Source organism: Zea mays, chromosome 4, assembly GCF_902167145.1.
Source record: "Zea mays cultivar B73 chromosome 4, Zm-B73-REFERENCE-NAM-5.0, whole genome shotgun sequence".
NCBI classification, from domain to species: domain Eukaryota; kingdom Viridiplantae; phylum Streptophyta; class Magnoliopsida; order Poales; family Poaceae; genus Zea; species Zea mays.
This window is the reverse complement of record NC_050099.1, coordinates 92,841,022-92,862,118: the sequence shown is the minus strand read 5'-3', so window position 1 is coordinate 92,862,118 and position 21,097 is coordinate 92,841,022. Positions and strand designations below refer to the sequence as shown.

The window sequence follows — 21,097 nt, the reverse complement described above, 5'->3', positions numbered from 1 at the left end:
TATAATTTAGGAGTAAGGGATCCTAGGATTGGTTTAGAACAATGCTTTCAAGTCGGACGACTTGCTGGTCGTTCTGGCTGACCGACTTGGGCGATTAATCACGATTAGTCGGACGACTTGGCCGATTAATCGCGATTGCTCTAAACCGACTTGGACGATTAATCACGATTAATCGGACGACTTGAAAACATTGGCTTAGAAAGTGACTAGATTAAAGGAAAGCCAATCGAGGGATTCTATAATTTAGGAGTAAGGGATCCCAGAATTTAGGAATGTTTTGTTAGGGCCACGACCTATAAGAGTCTTTGTAAGTTGTCATTTGAAGGCAAACAAAAACAATTATCATATCCGACCTCTTCTCTAATCATCGGGTCTTGAGGGGTAAAACCTCGCCCCCAACACGAACCGAGGCTACGATCTACGTAGCCACCTACCCTACCGCCCAACGCCCTTGACATTACTACTCCAAACTGCAGAAACAGCTCTCATAATATCTATTTTAATGATGTACCAACAAGCTTGATTTGACTTTTACATGGTATTCGATGTATATCTTTGACCACTAATACCTTCTAGAATATATTCTTAAACTCCTTCAAATTTATGACAGTTTGCAAATTTTCCAATATAAATCTAAATATATACAATATTCTACATATTTTCAAACTAAAAAATTTAAAACTTAAAAGTTGGTGATGTTTGTTAAGGTTTGATCAAATCCTATTCTTTTTTTTTCTCGAAAGCGCAGGAGAGCTGCGCGAAAATATATTAAGAAGGGGAAAAAAGGTCCAAAAAGGACCCCAAGATACAGATAAGGCCGCCCTACGGCGGCCAATAACAAGCATAAATGAAACCATCCATGACAAAAAACACTGCTACCAAAACAGCACTACAGCTATCTAGCTAACAGGTAGACCTGGGATGGGGGCAGTAAGCAAGGACAGCTTCTTTGCACCAGCCATAACCCAAAGATCAATCTCCAAACCAATGCTTCTAATAGCAGCAGCCACACTAGGACTCTTATTGTCAAAAACGCAGCCATTGCGATGTTTCCAAAGGGTCCAAACACCAAGAATGACAAGAGAATTAAGACCATTTCTTGCAACCCCAGGAATCTTGGTGCTCAAGTCTTGCCACCAATCCATAAAAACCCCTTCACAGGACTGATGGGCCAAGTGTTGTAGATTTACAAGAAGAAGCAGCTTGAACCAAAATTCTCTAGCAAAAACGCAGCCCAGCAGCATATGATTTAAGGTTTCCTGATCCTGATCACATAATGGACATCTCTCCGGATGATCCATACCTCTTTTTTGCAACCTATCAGCTGTCCACACCTTCTTATGAGCGACCAACCACATGAAAAACTTAGATTTCGGAGGAGCCCAAGTCTTCCAAATTATATGAAAAGGCTCAAACTCAATTGACCCAATAAAGAAACCCCTATAAGCTTCCTTGGAAGAATATTTTCCATTGGCAGCAAGGCGAAAGAAATGCTTGTCTTCAACATGAGGTCTTAGCTGAACCAAATCTAATAAATCCCACAGGAGAAGATACTCGTTGATAACACCCACTGAAAGGCCCCCCTGAATGTCCGAAATCCAGCTGTGATTGGAAAGAGCGTCCAATACTGTTCTCCGATTAGTCCTTTGCTTAGAAATAATTCTGAATAACCGTGGAGTCAAATCTGCAATTCTATGTCCCGACAGCCACCTATCTGTCCAAAAAAGCGTGGAAGCACCATTACCAATATCAGTTTGCATAGCCATTGAGAAGAAATCTTTTACTTTCTTAGGAACATGGATAGAAATAGAAATCCAAGGGCGAGTTGGATCAGTTTTTGCCAACCATAACCAGCGCATTCTAAGTGACCAGGCAAGCTCTTTTAAGCTCGAAATACCAAGTCCACCCAGCTCAATAGGCCTGCAAACAGTCCCCCAGGCCACTTGACAGTGACCACCTCTTGCATCTTTCCGCCCTCTCCATAGAAACCCACGACGAATCTTGTCAATAGCTTTGAGCGCCCAAGCTGGAAGATCCACAGCCATAGCAAGATAAATGACCATCCCTGTGAGAACATACTGGACGTGGATTTTACGACCAGATTTAGTCAATAAATCAGCCTTCCAACCAGCAAGTTTATTTGCAATCTTATCAATGATGGGCTGAATCTGATCTCTAGTGACCTTTTTAATAGCTAGCGGTAGACCCAAGTACCGACAAGGAAAATCAGCCACCTCGCAAGGTAGCAAGTCATGAAGCACAGCAAGGTCTTGATCGTCACATCTAATAGGATATACACTGCTCTTCAAGACATTAGTACATAAGCCGGAAGCCTCTCCAAAGAGGTGAAGAATATCCAAAGTAATATTGATATCCAAAGCAGTCGGACGAAGAAATATCACCACATCATCAGCGTATAACGAAATCCGGTGCTGCAAAATCCGTGGGGCAAGGGGCTGCAACAGCCCAACCTGTTCAGCACGGTTAAATAAGAATACCAAAATATCCATGACCAAGATAAACAGAAAAGGGGACAAAGGATCGCCTTGTCTAAGACCACGTCGGTGAATAATAGTCTGTCCAGGCAGTCCGTTAAGTAACACCTGGGATGAAGAGGTCCATAGCAAACCACTAATAATGTCCCTCAATATCTGACCAAAGCCCAAATGTTGCAGAACTTCGAGGAGGAAAGGCCAAGCAACTGAATCAAAAGCCTTTGAGATATCTAACTTCAGGAGGATTCGAGAAAGCTTATGTTGATGGAGAAAGCGAGTAGTCTGTTGCACTAACATAAAATTATCCTGAATGAAGCGACCTTTAATAAAGGCACTTTGATTAGGAGACACCATAGTGTGTAATCTACCCGCCAGACGATTAGCAAGGAGTTTAGTGAGCAGTTTTGCGAAGCTGTGAACTAAACTTATAGGTCTGAAATATTTTACTTGATCAGCCCCTTCAAACTTTGGGATGAGGGTGATATATGCAGTGTTTAGAACATGAAAATTAATGAATCTTCTGCATCCAACAGCCGAAAACGCAGCCATAACATCAACCTTGATAATATCCCAGCAAACCTTATAAAATCTCCCCGTGAAACCATCCGGACCAGGAGCCTTATCTAAGGGAATAAGACAGATTGTATCCCACACTTCCTTTTCTGAGAATGGGGCATCCAAGGCTGACAGATCAAAGTTTGGAATCCCCAAATTTTCCAAGGATATAGTATGCTCTCTATCACTGCAGAGCCCCAGCAGCCTGCCATAAAAATCATCAATCAGATTGGCCTTGTCATCATGACTAGAGAGGACTGCTCCATTGGACACCAATTTTGTGATGAAATTTTTCTTCTTTCGAAATCTGGAATGCATATGAAACAGTTTAGTGTTGGCGTCCCCCTCACGCAGCCACCCAATTCTGGACCTCAACCTAGCAATAGTCCTTTGAAGGGAAGCAAGGGCCAGAGAATGTTTCTTAAGATTTACTTTAAACCACAACTCAGCTGGAGACAGCAGGCGAGAGTCTTGGGCAACTTCCAAGTGATGCAACAACACTCGGGCCAGAGCCAAAGTGGACGAAATATTTCCAACTTTTTTAGCACTCCATTCATGCAGCCCTTTAGCAGCAGCTTTCAACTTAAGATTCAGAGTGGAAAAAGGACAGTTCGAAACAGGGACAGAATGCCATGCCAACTGAACAACCTCCAAAAAACCATCAATCTTGGGCCAAAAAGCTTCAAAATGGAACCTGCGCCTACCCGAAATGTTATCCCTCAAACCCAAAAGAAGGGGACAATGATCAGAGTCATTGGAGGCCAGACTTTGAAGCAGAGAATTCGGAAACATTTCCTCCCAATCCAAGGTACATAAAACCCTGTCCAACTTCACTAAGGTAGGATTAGCCTGCTGATTGGACCACGTGTATTTTCTACCATTCAGAGGAAGATCACTCAGAGCAAGGTCGTTGATCAGATTGCGAAATCTTCCCATCATACCCCGGTTGAATCAAATCCTATTCTCAATGACATGTTTTTTGTGACTGGATGGAGTACAACAGCAAAATATTCAAAGGGCTTGTTTGGTTCAGCTTTTTCTGATGGGCTTTTCTGAGAATCTGGTTGTGGCGAGATCTGTGTATCGTGGGGATTACATGCGGACCAAGATTAAGAGGTCCATAGGGTTTAGGATCTAGGAGCGAAAGGGCCTCTAGCGTAATGGTTAAGGCTTTCGAGTAGCACCTCCTGGTCCTGGGTTCGATCCCCCTTGGGGGCGAATTTATGGCTTGGTTAAAAAAAATCCCCTCGCTGTGCCCCGCCCGCTCCCGGGTTACGTCCTGCGCGCCACCCTCCGGCTGGGCCGTTGCAGAGTGGGCGGTGACGGCCCGCTAGTGATGGGGGTTAGGGTTCGGGATTTTCTTGGTCGAGACCATGTTTCGGTCTCTTCTTAATATAATGCCGGGAGGGCTGTCTTTCCCTCCCCGGTCGAGTTTAGGATCTAGGATGTGATGGATTCCTCCTATTGCGATGACTCGGTCGATTCTGTGTTCACATTAAATTTGGACGATTTTTGCCAAAGCGATGTCACGAAAGCAGGCTGAAAAGCTAGGGGTTTGGTAGTCCGCAGCGGCTTCTGACGGGCAGAATCTGGATTCAAGCTGAAACAAATGAGGCCAAAATAAAGTGGTCTAAATAAAGGAACCGAATAACTAATGTGGACCCATTGTCCTATCAAGTTCTCTATGTAATGATTCAGATAGCATTTGCATAATTTGAATGTCCATATAATTGTTGGGGATAATGTGTTCAAACCAAGTAATGAATTGTACTGCAACTTGCGTTTGTTCAAAGAGGATAAGATCAAATCAAGCCATCATAATGTGAAGTAATTTGTTTGTGTTACTAATTCAGCCAGTAGAACATCCAAATAAGCCTCTAGGAAGAAAGAGTTCATCCACATGTAGTAAAAGTGTAAAACAGCCCAACCAGATCTAGTACACAATTGTTTTTTCTTCCATCCATGGACAGATCAATAAGAATCAGCCACTTAATTAAATAAATTCAAAATAATGATTATTGTCACAAAAACCTCTATATTCAATCATTTGCACACTTTGCTGCATGTAGATTTTGTATAATTATGAGCTACTCCAGTTGCTTGGAGTATCAATTGTAGATGAAAAACAAAAACATAGAAAATAAATAACTCTGTCTCACCTAAGAAATTCATGAGCATCTTCTTGTTTACCAGGACCAAAGCTACTGCCAATGTCATTCAAATGAGAGAGTATCCCAGTTGGTGACAAGGCAATCTTGCGCCGTTTGCCCTCCACAATGAGTTTTTCAAATTCACACATGAAGCACCATCCGTTTTGAGAACCTACAGCACATGAGGTATTATACAAATACTCAAACACATAGTAACAAAGTAACGTGGCAGATATAGTAGTGTAGAATTACAGTTTTTTGAGTGAAGCCCTTCCAAAAGATATGTTGTGAGTGGTCGAGTAAACATCAAACACTGAAGAACAGCATTTGCATAGCAACTGCAAAAGAAAACATGGATTAGACAAAGCGAACAACGGAACAACAATATTGCACTAAACTTAAGTCCAGTTAAAACAACTCTCTTAGCAAGCACACCCTAAACCCTAAACTCTAACTATATCCAGTAGACTCTCTATCTCACTCCCTATCTTACTCCATATTTCAAACTCCACTCTGCAAACAATCTATAGTGCAAAACAGTACTTTGCATGGCACTTTACACGGCCTGTTGGAGATGGCCTAAACCCACTCTTGCTTTTTGAAAAACAATTCACTCTTTACCTGTTGCCTAGGTTATGAAGACCAAACGGGCGCAACTCAACCTTGACATAGAGCCTCACAAAAAGTTCATATGGGAAGAGTGTCTGACACAAAAGTGAACTGTTAGCAGATATAAGAGAAAAAATAAGATGCTAAGTACAGAGAGATATTCAATTATCTTACAGATTCTGATGGATAATGCCTCACAACTTTTGGTGCAGTTTGCTGCCTGACCATTTTCTTCAGAGATGTTGCAAGGTTATTCGCTGTTGAACCTGACCTATCTGAAGGTTCAAAATTTCTATCAGGAAGATTATCTGCTACTTTAGATGAATTAAGTGTAATAGAACAATTCCCACGAACTGAAGTGGCTTTGTCAACAGTCAATGCAGAAGGCACAGGTTTCATGCTCTGAATGCTGTCATTACCAACAGATTTCGTTTTAGACCTCTCAAGTTCTACATGAATAGGAGTCCTAGAACTTTTGGGCTCCAAGACAGCATATGCAGCTGCTTGGGGAATGCTACTGTCTTCAAGCTCTCTGGTACTGCTTGTCTGAAGACAATCATCAACAACACTGCCATCCTTGGCTCTTTGGTGTTCCTTGGAATGATTGCAGAATTCATCGTTTACAAAACTGCTATGACCATTTATGTTTGATGGAGAAGACTGAGACTTACATGGTGACACCCCATTTAAGTCCTTGGTGGAAGAACCATCTTCACCAAAATTTGCATTTGCATGTTTCATACTTGATCCCATCTTACTACTGTCAACAGACACTGGAACATTTTCAGAAATTTCGACCGTGCTGTTGGACTGATGACCTCCAGGAACCTTTGCACTGGTACATACTGCTTCTGAAAGCGTATGTTTACTTTTACCATTTGAGCTCTTCAAATTATGGTTTAAATCAGAAGTTTCTGATCCAACAGCTGGTTTGTTCATTTCAGAAACCTGTTTAACACCAACTGATACATTCTCTTGGGCAGCTCTTCCCTCTTCAGCCTTTCCTTCATCATCGGGCCTAGTATTAACAGTTGGTGGATGACATTCATCTTTGTGACCTTGTCTCCAGTGGGCTATCTGGCATTTGAAGGAACTGCAAAACAGAAGGTGACATTCAAGTTAAGAAGCTAAGAAAGTTATGGATCTTATCAACACCCGAAATACTGCAACAGGCCAACATTGCTAACTCACGGATGTCCAATTGTCCATACAATTTCAGTAGAAAAAACAACAGCAGGATCTATCCAAACACTCATTATTTTACTTCAAAATTCATGCTATGTCACTAAATGAAGTGTAAACACTCCCTGCAACACCAAAATGGATACATGCCATTTCCACATGGCACACGTTCCTTTACTCTTCCCCTTGTTTCTATTTTATTTAGGCAATGTCCAACACTACCAATTTTAATGACTGAGTAATGAATGCCATCCATTCCACAAGAGATGTACGCATGCAAATAAATGGTTGAAAAAGGATTAGCGAGTGAAAAAAACAAATCTAGAAATACATCATGTCAACTTGCGGAAAAGCAGATGCATGATGGATCTACAGCATACTAGCCACCATCTGTTGGCCAGCCAAACAATTTCTTGGTGATTCAGGAGTCTTGAAGTGCATAGGTACAATAGACAGATATGGGAAGATGAGGGTCAGTGCATGCCGTTTTTTAGTTAATACTTGACACTTGACAGCTGTACTGTTGTAAGAAAATATTAAGTGTGCGGTATTATTCTAGGCTGTAGCACCTAGTGGTTAGCTGGTGCATTTACTCGCCATCAAACAAGCATGTCATGCATGATACTTCCTACTGTCATATACTACCTCGGGCTCAATGAGATTATTTCCATTATGAAACACGGCAGAACTGGTTTCGAAATGGAGGCTTAGGCGACGGCTTCGGCATTTTGGAGGCGCAGACAACGACCAAACGCTGGTATGGAATTGATTTAGTCATTAGTCGGCTGCGGAGAAGGATTTAGCTGCTTGAGCTCACACCGTCTGCTACCCGCGAACTCTGTTGTCCTCCTATCTTGCCCTCACTCTTCTCCCCACGACACCTGCAACATGAACAACGCGCGCGTCAGCGAGGACGCGGGTGATGTTCATGGCGGACGGCGCTCGTCAACCACCAGTCCACCACCTCTCTTGCTCCTTCCCACCCCTCCTCGGCTCCTCTGTTTCCCACCACAACACCCCATGTCCGCCAGCAGCGGACCCACCGCCCTCTCCGCCTCCGATCCGCCGCTCGCCGGGGAGGCCTCTGGTCTCGGGGCCGTCTCCAGACCATGGTCACCACTGCCACCATCTCCCTCCTACAGCACGTTCGACCTTCGGCTTTTGGCGGTAGTCTTCTCCCCCTTCCCCTCCAGCGCCTCCGTCCTATTCACTGCCAACGCTCGGCGCCAGCCTCCCATCACTCCCTCCATCGCAGTCTCCACCTCCATCTCCCCATCGTCAGGCCCTGTTCACGGCGGCCGACGCCCGTGACGTTGACCGCCACGGCCGCCGACGGTGGTGACGCTGCAGACAACAGAGTTTGCGGGTAGCAGACGGCGTGAGCTCAAGCAGCTAAATCCTTCTTCGCAGCAGCTAATGACTAAATCAATTCCATACCAGCGTTTGGTCGTCGTCTGCGCCTCCAAAATGTCGAAGCCGTCGCCTAGGCCTCCATTTCGTCGAAACCAGTTCTGTCGTGTTTCATAATGTCAATAATCTCGGGCTCAATATAATTGTTTGAACCTCTTCCAATAATATCTTCAAAATACTTGTTATACAACTTCGAGGTAACTTCGACCCATTTTTTGTCATGGTCCCTAAAATCACACTTTGACCACTGATTATTATTGTCATATGTCCATAAATCTGGTCAGGTACTCAGTAGTATCGCATCACACGTCCACACCCACACCCACACATGAAAATTACTTAGATGTAAGGAATTAATATGGAAGAAATAGGACACATAGTTGAATATACAAACAGATCAATGCCAGTATTTTCGTCCATCCAATTGGTAAGCATGACGCATGGAAGATAACATGTGAAGTCTCTATGAGAAGGTTATACCATAAGACACGTTGTGGCCTAAATTGATTAAAAAAGAGAGGCTACATTGGCAGGAACCTAGATTCTAAGCGGCAGAGACAGGGAGACTGGGATCTGAAACAACTTGTTGATTTTGTAATCGAAAGCTCTATCAAATCCGAGTTTCTGTGAGGAATCAGCAATGCTGTGTATCGAGCGACCATTAGAAACTGTCGAAGGATTAAATGGAGGGTGTTGACGCCTTTTCGGAGCGCCAAACACTCAACAAGAACCGTGGCGGTGCCCTCTGCACAGGGGCGGACGGTCCGCGCGCGGGGGCCGGACGGTCCGCGGCCTGGTGCGAGGCGCGGTGGTACTCTCTGCGCAGGGGCGGACTGTCCGCGGCCTAAGGCCGGACGGTCCGCGGCCTGGTGCGCGGCTAGGGCTTCTCTGCCTGACGGCCGGACGGTCCGCGCCCTGGGGCCGGACGGTCCGCGCGTACGCAGAGGCGGCGGAAGTCGCCGGCGGCGCCTGGATCTCGCTCCCGGGAGGGACCCCGTCGGGGAGGAGAGATCCTAGGTGGTGTCTAGGCTCGGGCCGGCCGACCTAGACTCCTCTAATCGACGTAGAGCCGAAGAGAGACGAAGAATTTGGGGATTGGATAGCTAAACCTAAACTAGACTAAAACTACTCCTAGGATAAAATGCGAAATAGAAGTTGTATTGATTCGATTGTTGATTATTACAAATCGGCCGTATACCTCTCTATTTATAGAGGAGGGGGGCTGGACCCTTTACAAACTAATTTCCGAGCTTATCCCATGATTTTAGCTAACAACCGTAGCACAAAACTCGGAACCCTAATCTGTTCTGCGCACGCGCGGACCGTCCGGCCCACAGGCGCGGACCGTCCGGACCGCGGACCGTCCGGCCTCAGGGCCGGACCGTCCGCGCTCAATTTTGGTTCGAACATATGCCCCCCTGCCTTTTGGTGGAGCTGAGCGAACCAAAAGCAACTAACTCGATGTTATCACATCGGTTTTCTTAGGCATCTTGCCACTTACTAGGATGATACGCAGTGGCCTTGGTCTCGATGGTTGACTCAACGGACGTGATCACTTTAGATTTGATCGAACTGTCAGTCCCAACATCGCCGAGCGTCATACTGGTCCTGACCAATTCGTCACCTTGCCTTCCTAATTCTCTAAGTGTTCTGGCGTAGCTCCGTAGTCGACCAGGTCTTCTCCTTGCAGGTCGTCTTCCTCCATGGGCGTCGGTACGTCGTCGGAGGTGTCTTGGTGTAGTGCGGATGGTTCGGCCTCAGGGGTCGGATGGTCCGCGTCCTGTGCAGATGATCCGGCCTTTATAGCCGGACAGTCTACCATACCTGCAGAGAGATGCACAGTTGTTGTTTTATTTACTATCTTTGTGGCCGTTTGACTTTTCTCAACGGCCTTTGGTCTCCATCTCTTTTGCGGTGGCGGATACTGCGGATGCGTGTCATTGAATATTCTTTCTGCCTCTTTTTCCTGATTCTCCTTTGCTCTGAGGCGCTGTAATTTTCGCTTTTGCGATCGTGTCAATCCCGATGGACACCATCGGGGCATGGAGTATTTTGGATCGGCTATTTTATTGACAGTCGCACTTTCTTTTTTGTTTGTGTTGGCCGATTCACCAAAAATCATCGGCCCTTCGTTATTTTGTTGTACGACGACATCTGTCGCTCCTATTTTAATGACCTCTCCCTTTTTCGTACTGTTGGAGGTTATAGCTGTATGTCCCCCTGCCGGATTAGTCAGCCTTTGGGGCTGAGTTGTTCGGCAATCTTGCTGGGCCTGTGCTCGTGGACCAGATTGAGGGGCTCTCAATCGGTCTTGTACTGGAGGTGTCAACCTATTGAATACAGATGTTTGGGGTGCCCCCCAAGCGGGGTACTGTGGCATCCCAAATGGATATGGTGGCATGCCCCACATTTGATTTGGGACATATGGTGGAGGTATGTATGTGTATGGATATGGCATAGGTGGATATGGTGGTGGAGGTGTCCATGCAGGTACGTTAGGTCTTAATTGAACATTATGACCTTCCGTCCTTTCCGATTGGTGTGGTGGTCCAATCGGCCTAACCTGCCGTCGCACCTGGGTGGGTAAGCGAGGTCCCTTTGGTGGCCGGTCACTGGAGCCAGCCTTCTTTTTCACATATTTAGACAATAATTGATCAAAGGTCGGGCTAGATTTTACCAACCGACCAGTTGCCTTGAATGTGTTAGTTTTCCACGTACCTATTTCTGGTCGTAGTGGTTTGAAGGTACGTGGTTGCCGCGGCTCTTTGACGTTGCCGGACCGTCCGTCGGAACGCTTCGGACCGTCCGGTGATGTTACGGACCGTCCGCGCCTAGACACCGGACCGTCCGCGATGCGTAGTATGGGTTCTCGCGCATATCCCCTTGTCTGTGCTTGCCCCCCAGCGCTGGAGTTTGTGATGGTTACCTTCAGTGTCTCCCCTCCATCAGGAGTCTTCTCGGCCATCACTTTCCTGCAAGAAATTTTGTTGTTTCCATCGGCCTCCCGTGCGTTGCCGATGATGACTTCTTTGTCTTTGCCCTTATCGGCTGTGTTGGGCCGAATTAGGACCTTTTTGCCATTAAAGTCGATCACATTCATTGGGAAGGGCTCCGTGTCCTCCTGAAATTTCAATCGTCCCTCATTAATGGCCGATTGAATTTGTCGTCGGAACACATTACAATCATTAGTGGCATGTGAAAATGAGTTGTGCCACTTGCAGTATGCGCGACGCTTTAGTTCGTCGGCAGGTGGAACGATATAATCAATTTTAATGTTACCATTTTTTAGTAATTCATCGAATATCTTATCACATTTGCCGACATTAAATGTAAACTTAACCTCCTCTTGTCGTTCCTTTTGAACTGACTGCAAGGAGTAGCAAGCCGAAGATTTGGCCTGCTCGGGCCAAACTATTTCGGCAGTGTAAACTTTCTTTGGTTCATCGTCCGAACTACTTTGATTGTGTTCTACTATAGGGACATTATGATGAACCGTTCTGACTAGTTCTTTGCTTCGGCTTTCACAAGCCGAAGCTCTCTGATGTAATTGTGCTAGAGTAAAGAACTGGATGCCTTCTAATCTCTCTTTTAAATAATAGCGCAATCCATCAAAGGCTATTCCCGCCAGTTGTTTATCTGTTAGATGAATTTGAAAGCATCGGTTTCTCGTATCCTGGAATCTCCGGATATAATCACTAACCGATTCATCCTTTTCTTGTCGTAGGGTCACTAAGTCTACTAAATCTAGCTCATAATCACCAGAGAAGAAGTGTTCATGAAATTTTTGCTCTAAGTCTCCCCATGACAAAATGGAATTAGGAGGGAGCGTGGCATACCATGTGAATGCAGCCCCTGTTAAGGATAATGAAAATAAACGCACACGGAATGCTTCGGTGTCAGCCAATTCTCCTAATTGTGCTAGGAACTGGCCTATGTGCTCACGCGTGCTCTTTCCTTGGTCACCCGAAAACTTTGCAAACTCGGGTATCCTAGTTCCCTGTGGGTATGGGTGGTGATCAAATCGGATGTCATAAGGCTTCCGATATGATTGCCCTCCAGGGATCATGCTTACTCCGAGCTTATCTCGGAACGCCCCGGCTATTTCTTCCCTCACTATACCAATGGCAGCCGGTGCAAGACCACCGGCTCTCTGGTCAAACATAGGTGGGGGTGGTTGCATGTTAGTATGTTGTCGTTCCCCCCATTGGTTTGAGCTACGTGGTGCATTTCCATTTGCGCTATATGGCTCATATGTTTGATCGTTTCTTTCCGGCCTTCTAGGTGGGGCCGGGAAGCTTTCCTGGGCTCTGAATCCTGAATTAATGGGCTAGTGCATTGCATAATGTGATGGGAAGTGTTGTTGGGACGGGCGAGGATTTAGGTAATAATCCCCCTCAAAAGACTCATGCGCGGACTGTCCGGATACGTACCCGGACCGTCCGTGATTATATGCGGACCGTCCGTCGTTGTATGCGGACCGTCCGACTGGATAGTTTAAATTCGGTGCCCTATGTGGTGGCTCGGGTGTGTGTCTAGGTAACTCATTAAAAATGGGCCCGACTGTGGCTGACCCGGACGGTCCGCGCTCGCGAGCGGACGGTCCGGACATGTGTAGATCGGCTGGTTTACTGCCGATTTGCGTTTGCTCAGGGTACGTGTCCATCGGCATCCCATAAGGGGGTTGTGACTGGTCGTGACAACCTTTAGCCGATGTATTACGTGTATTATCTCCTAATTCAACCTCGTGTGAAGGAAAATTTGCTATACTAGATTTATCAAATGCACGTACTAGTCTCCTACAATCGTTTTGCATAACCCCTATGATATTTTGCATCTGTTCTCGCTGTTCGTCTATGTAAGCTTTAAGAGATTGGAGTTCGTTGGTGCTACTTACATTTGGGGTAATCGTAGTAGGTCGGAGCGAAGCCAGATCTGTCGCCCGTTGCCGAACGACTTTGTTGTTCCTGTCCACTTTGAAGTCAGCCAGGAACTTCGCCTTTGCTTCTTGGATCAGCTGCTCCTGGCGCTCCTCGAACAGAAGTTGTTCTTCAGCCGGCAAAGCTTCCCATGTCGGTGTGATGATATTGCTGGTGGAAACCTCAGAGCTATCTTTTGAACCGGCCATTGAGGGCCGATTTGATAGGTCTATATGTGTTGTCCCCAGCGGAGTCGCCAAAAAGTATGTTGACGCCTTTTCGGAGCGCCAAACACTCAACAAGAACCGCGGCGGTGCCCTCTGCACAGGGGCGGACGGTCCGCGCGCGGGGGCCGGACGGTCCGCGGCCTGGTGCGAGGCGCGGTGGTACTCTCTGCGCAGGGGCGGACTGTCCGCGGCCTAAGGCCGGACGGTCCGCGGCCTGGTGCGCGGCTAGGGCTTCTCTGCCTGACGGCCGGACGGTCCGCGCCCTGGGGCCGGACGGTCCGCGCGTACGCAGAGGCGGCGGAAGTCGCCGGCGGCGCCTGGATCTCGCTCCCGGGAGGGACCCCGTCGGGGAGGAGAGATCCTAGGTGGTGTCTAGGCTCGGGCCGGCCGACCTAGACTCCTCTAATCGACGTAGAGCCGAAGAGAGACGAAGAATTTGGGGATTGGATAGCTAAACCTAAACTAGACTAAAACTACTCCTAGGATAAAATGCGAAATAGAAGTTGTATTGATTCGATTGTTGATTATTACAAATCGGCCGTATACCTCTCTATTTATAGAGGAGGGGGGCTGGACCCTTTACAAACTAATTTCCGAGCTTATCCCATGATTTTAGCTAACAACCGTAGCACAAAACTCGGAACCCTAATCTGTTCTGCGCACGCGCGGACCGTCCGGCCCACAGGCGCGGACCGTCCGGACCGCGGACCGTCCGGCCTCAGGGCCGGACCGTCCGCGCTCAATTTTGGTTCGAACAGAGGGCTAGCGGTGCCCTAAATCAGGATAGCATTCCCAAAGGTTTGGTGGAGAGTGTAAATTTGGTGGAATTACCAAACCAAATACAGGACCACTCCACTCCAAATTGTACAAATCACGGAGTACCTTCCCACAGTTCCCCAGTCACTGGAATACTGGATGACAAACTGGAGTCTGGAGATGAAATAAGGGGCAGCGAAGCCACGGATTCAACCCACTCACCAGTACTTGACGGCCTTGCACTGCTTGCACCTGAACGTGGTCTGTTTGAAGCACACCGCACAGACCCCCTTTGCCCCGACCGGCGGCTGCGGCTGCGCGTCGAACTCCTCCTGCACCGGGCCTTGAGCCGCCGCCACGACCACCGGCGGCAGGCCCCACTCGGGCGCCTCGGGCACCTCCGCAGCGTGCACGACGCCCGGGAACAGCTCGGAGTAGTAGGCCAGCACGGACTCCCGCTCCGCCAGCTCGGACTCCTCGGCCGCCAGCCGCGCGAGGCGACGCACCTCCTCCCTCCGCGCCGCGGCCCGGCGCCAGTGGCTCCGCACCAACAGCACTATCGCCGGCACCAGGACGAGCGCCACCAGCGCTAGCACCAGGACCGCCGCAGAGGACGATTCCGCCTCCTCCTCCTCCATTGGGCCCCTGCAACTCCCCTCCTCCTCCTCCTCAGCCCGGTCCTCCTCCCCCTCCGCGCATAGATCTCGGCCCCTCCGCTCCTACTCGCCGGATCCGAGCCCCGATTCCCACCTCACCCGCGCAAATCCGCTGCAATTTAGACCCCCCCGAGGGCTCCAAATTTCCCCCCTCCCTCTCAGGTTCGGATCTCTCTGGTCTGGTCTTTGGAAATGACGGAGAGGCAGGCTAGGCTGCGGCGGCAACGAAGGCACCAAGAGACGGCGGCAGTGGTATCCGTTTCCGGTCTGCGCACAGCGTACGCACCCCGAATAATTAGACAGCTTGTGGAGGGGGCGAGGTGCAAAAGGTGCCTGACGACGGGACAGGCGGGCACCGGGCAGGAAGCTGGGACAAGTAACGGATAGCTCACGCTGTACCGGCGGGGCAACGCAACAGCGCGGTACGAGGCAGGCACAGACAAGAAAGGAATGGGTTCCTAGAGCCCAGAGGACGGTACCGTGGGTTCGGGTTCTCCGTCCGTGCGGACGCGCGTGCCTGACCGTCCGATGGCCTCATCCACTGGGTCCTGCCCGTTGATCGGCTGTGCGGCGTGCGGAGGGCTTTCCGCGGGAGAGAAATGCGGGAAACTGTGATAGTACCCGCCATTATTCCGGAGGATCCCACGGTCTAACGAGTAGACTCCATGCGAGCTCGTGTCGTGATCGAATTGTTTCCTGTTTGATCTGAGTTCTGCTGGGAAAGAAAGCGTTGGCACTGATACATCAAATATTGCGTTTCAATGGTAAATGATTTGTTCCTTTATTTGCGTAGAGATACAAGCTAGGTTTTTTTTCTTTCGTGTGATTTAAATATTTATAGGAAGTACTTTGTAATTTTCATTTAGTGGAGTGCTACCTTGGTGAAGGCATTTTTTATGAGGAAACTTTGGTAGAACGAACTTTTCATGTGTCTTTTCTTGTGTCACGTAACTTAAGACGAATCTAGGGGGTGTTTGGTTAGAGGGACTAAAGATTAGTCTCTAGTTTTTAGTCCCTTTTAGTCCCTTTTTTGCCAAACACTAGGACTAAAATATGGACTAAAATGATTTAGTCTTTAGTCCTTCACATAGGTGCTAAAAGAGACTAAAAGCTCATAATTATCATGTTGCCCTTACCTTTTTATAGATAACTAATATTATGAGTATATTCTAAGGGTATTTGAGTCTTTGGACAATGTATTTAATGACTTTAGAATCTATTTAGTCCCTAAAACCAAACATATAGGGACTAAAGTTTAGTCCTAGGACTAAAGTTTAGTCCTAGAACTAATTGAAACCAAACATGCCCCTAGTATTTTGTTGGAAGTCAATTCTTGCTAACATTCGGTTCTCATCCCATCGGATCGGATTAATTAACAAACCATCATGGCATCCCAATGCCAATGCGTGCCAAACAAAATTTGATCACCTTCCACTTATGCAATGATCGGCTGTAAAGGTGACGCAGGAAATTGCTAGAAATGAAACTTCTCTGAAAGCAATTAGCCACTGGTGACAAAACAAGCGTTGACACCACCTCTTCCCTGTTGTGTGATAGTAGTGTTTTTTTATCACCTTCCGATTAGGCAATGATCGGCTGTAAAGGTGACATAAGAAATTGCTAGAAAATAAAGTTCTCCAAAAGGAATTAGCGACTAATGACAAAGTGTTGACGCATCGGGTCCACTTTTTTATAAAAAAAAATAAGTATATATAGCGTATAGTGTATATATATATTAGTTAGTTGCTCATACTTTATATAACATAAACAGACATAAATTGCAGGGTTAGAGTCGCTCTTTGTTTCCATGGCTAGGGTTTGAATCCCCTACCCCTATTTTTTTACCAGTATTATCCGATTCTCATGACTCAGTGTCTTAAGTCTATCAATGTTGATCTGAATGCTAAGATTGTTGGTGGTCTTCTTCTCCACCGAAGGTCCTCAAGATAAAGACATCATCGGAAAAGTGATTTTGATGACTCTCTCTGACGAAGGTCCTCGAGACGAAGATCTTGTCTGGAAGCAACAACGGCGATTACCAAAGCTGCCACCGAAGGACGACAGCTTCGGCTTAGCCCAAGCCGAGGAGGAAAAGACTAGCTAGTTCCTAGCGATTTACGTTACAATTATAAACAAATGTTAAGGTTATAAATGTACTTTCACCCGGGCTACGTCTCGTGCCTATAAATAGGTGAACAGTACACACGTAATGTTCACGTTGAATTGTAATTGCTCTCGCATCTACACCTTCAAATAAGCCGAAGGTTGTTGGGGGCCTTCTCCTTCCGAAGGTCCTCAAAAACGTGACTAATATGTTTTCAGTGTAACATAGATTGTTACAGGAAGTTTCGGGTTTGGGATGAAGGCATGCGTAATATGGAGATGCAACCCGAAGGTTGAATAGACAGACGCTGAGGCTGTGACTGAAGGAGCTTCGACTTAATGACGAACGTGGAAGATGAAACCGACCTAAAGGGGAAAAGACTACTCAGCCCTCAATAGTTTGCATTATGATTAAGAGTAGATGTCAGGGACATGGATGTAATTTTGTTTGGGCTGCGTCCTGTGCCTATAAATAGATGAACAGTAACACCATATTGTTCACGCTGAATTGTAATCACTCTTGTGTCACTCTCGCATTTCACCTTCTAGCAAGCCGAAAGTATTAATGTAAAGTTTATATCGTTGGTATTTTTTCATATTTATAAAATGAGAATACAAATAATATAATAATTCATAGTGATTATTTGTATTTTTTGTGTTTTGTGTATATTTATTTATATTTGTTCACCGAAACGATGAAGGTAGGCCCTTCATGACCTTCCTCTGAAGATCATTATATCCCAAAGGTGATAATGCTTCGAAGGACGAAGGTCTTTAATCATTAACAATTGTGTTGTCTTGTTCTTGATTTGTAGCATTTGATAACAAGTGACCAACAAAAGGTATTAATGTAATATAAATTTAGTTAATGTTCATGCACGTATTATGAAATACATATGTGTTAGAACCAATAGATTATATTCATTGTCTTTATATAGATATTTATCCTCATAAATCATTAAGGCACGTCCTTCATGACCTTCGTCTGAAGACTATTATATCCAAAAGGAGATAATACTTCGGAGAAAGAAGGTCTTTAATCCTTAACAATTTTGTTGCCTTGTTCTTGATTCACAGCTTTTGAGAATAAGTAACTAACATTGGCGCCCACCTCCGGTGAACTCACTTTCTCGACCACGACAATGGCTTCACAAGGTGACCAAGTTATGGCACCTTCGTCTATGAAGCTGGTGCTCCCAATCACAGGAGGCTCAAGTTCTGAACCAGCCAATAAGAAGCAGAAGAAGGAATCACAGAGAAGGGTACAACATGTTGGAGTGCAGGGACCCTTAATCAAGTCCAAGTGGTCTTATATATCAATCACCTTCTTCTAGGAAGACCTTCAGTTCAAAGACTACCCTCAAAATGATTGTTGGGGGCCTGCTTCATCGCCGAAGGTCCTCTAAGCAAAAACACCTTCGACAAATTGGCACATAAGCAGACAGACCACGAAGGTACAGCCCGAAGCTACAATCCAGGGAGCTTCGGCATATTGACATGCCTTGAGACGAAGGGCTGCACCAACTTAAAGAGGAAAATGCATTTATGTCATGTTTATAGTTATTTATCGAGGGCATGAATGTAATTTCGACCGGGTTGCGTCCCGTGCCTATAAATAGATGAACAGTAACTCCGAACTGTTCACGCTGACTTGTATCCATTCGCACGTCACACTTGAATTTTCGCCTTCTATCAAGTTGAAGGTATAAATGTAATTCAATATTGTTCATATTCATTGATAATACTATAATAAAGATATATAAATGATATCGTATGATTATTCATGATACTTCTCATGTTTCATATGCTTCGACTTCCATTATTATGCACTGCGATGATGAAGGTATGTCCTTCATAACCTTCGTCTGAAGATCATTATATCCTAAGGAAAATAATGCTTCGAAGGACGAAGGACTTTGACCACTAATGTTTTGTATTGCCTTGTTCTTGACTCATAGCATTTGAAAACAAGTCCCCAACATTGGCGCCCACCTCCGGTGAACTCACTTCCACTATTGAGCTGATGGCTTCGTTCAACAACCAAGTCGTGGCACCTTCGGCTACGAAGCTGGTGCTCCCAATCACGAGTGGTTCAAGTTCAGAGCCAGCTAACAAGAAGCAGAAGAAGGAAGCACAATGATGTGCACCCGTTGGGTGAATGCCCGATCTTTCGATGAGAGGGTGTGGAATAACTCGATTGGTGGAGGAGACGACGTTCACGGTCCGACTATAGCCTTTCAAAGATGTTGCGCCTTAGCAACCGATACACCACCTCCTATGGCTGTCACGATCTTGTGGAGCGTGACACCCCGGCCACTAGGGCACTTGTCCTGCAAGCAATCGAAGAACTAGTAAGAACAAGTAGAACAAGTACTGAATTACCAGATGTAAATGTAGGTTTAAAAATCAAACTCCAATATGGTGGGGTTCCGAAGACAAGGCTGAACCAGCACGCGCACTTACAAGCAAGTAGCGAGAGCTAAACTTGATCTAAACAAAACCCACTGTTCTTGGTGGCGGCTATGAGGTTTATAAACATGCGAGGACGACCACAAGGGTATTGGGGTTGTGTTGCAACCCTAGGATGCGTCCCTAATGGACCAACTCGATACACGACCCATTGGGCCAAAATAGGGTGGCGCAGCACCATGGGCAGAAAAGGCAGGAAATGTCTCGGTAAGGAAACAATGATTATGATGGCCTCAGAACAGATATGACTATAATTCCATATCCATATGAAAGTAGACTTGATAAGCTTTCCATGTTGTGCTTGAACATTCCAATCCGAGCCCGCATGTGACCGTCACAAGTTGGTGTTCTTCTGTAGTCCGAATCCAGCATGTTCAAATCTTTTTCCCTTTCGGTCTTCTCCCTAGTTCCCAAGCAAAACAAGAGTGCACGGGTCTCCATGGTCTAAATATGATGGACATGAACTCAAGAGTGTAATTACCTGATGGTTGAGTTGACGAGCACGAGCGCGAGTAATGGGACCAGAAATTGGTACTTGTATTGGCATAGATGTATCAGTAGTGTGGATGTCTTCATCATTCTCCCCTTCTTGCATTTGAGTCGTCCTCGACTCAAGCTCAACTTCCTCTCCCAAGTAGGGATTTAAATCTGCAATGTTAAATGTGGGGCTAACCCCAAAGTATGTAGGCAGATCTAGCCTATATGCATTGTCGTTAATTTTCTCTAGCACTTTAACGGTCCATCGGCTCAAGGCAACAATTTAGATTTTCGCAATTCAGGAAACCTTTCCTTTCTTAAATGCAACCAAACTAAATCTCCAGGTTCAAAATTTAATTCCTTTCTACCTTTATCACTAGCAAACTTATATCTAGCATTCATACGCTCTATGTTTTCTTTAGTAGTTTCATGCAGTTTTAACATCAATTCAGCACGCCTAGTAGCATCAAAATTTAGTTTTTCAGAAGATGGCAAAGGCATTAAATCAATAGGAGCACGAGGCAACAAACCATATACAATCTGAAATGGTCACATCTTTGTAGTAGAATGCAATGATCGATTATAAGCAAATTCAACATGAGGCAAACAGCCCTCCCACATCTTAATATTCTTCTTTAGAACAGCCCTTAACATAGTATACAAAGTTCTATTCATAACTTCAGTTTGACCATCAGTTTGGGGATGACATTAGTAGAAAATAAAAGCTTAGTCCCTAATTTTGCCCACAAAGTCCCCCAAAAATGACTAAGAAATTTAGCATCACGATCAGAAACGATTGTGTTGGGCACACCATTCAAGCGAACAATTTCACGAAAGAACAAATCAGCAATATGAGTAGCATCGTCAATTTTATGACATGGTATGAAATGTGCCATCTTAGAAAATCTATCAACAACTACAAACACACTATCACTTCCCTTCCTAGTCCTAGGCAATCCCAGCACAAAATCCATAGAAATATCTTCCCAAGGAGCACTAGGAACAGGTAGAGGCAAATACAAACCGTGTGGATTTAACCGTGACTTCGCCTTTTGACATGTCGTGCAACGAGCAACCAATCTCGCCACATAT

The 21,097-nt window shown here is 45.9% G+C and overlaps 1 protein-coding gene across 1 annotated transcript in view; it reads right to left on the bottom strand.

Moving 5' to 3' along the window:
* Nucleotides 1-15,157, bottom strand: part of LOC100277781 (uncharacterized) — a 39,788-nt gene extending 24,631 nt beyond the window's left edge. Inside the window, exons 1-5 of the mRNA NM_001349958.1 lie at nucleotides 14,523-15,157; nucleotides 5,984-6,902; nucleotides 5,822-5,904; nucleotides 5,453-5,538; nucleotides 5,210-5,372 (exon numbers count right to left, since the gene is read on the bottom strand). Coding sequence (NP_001336887.1) covers nucleotides 5,210-5,372; nucleotides 5,453-5,538; nucleotides 5,822-5,904; nucleotides 5,984-6,902; nucleotides 14,523-14,938 — 1,667 coding nt within the window. The 5' untranslated portion in view covers nucleotides 14,939-15,157. The remainder of the gene's footprint in view (nucleotides 1-5,209; nucleotides 5,373-5,452; nucleotides 5,539-5,821; nucleotides 5,905-5,983; nucleotides 6,903-14,522) is intronic.
* Between the last annotated feature and the right edge of the window lie 5,940 nt (nucleotides 15,158-21,097).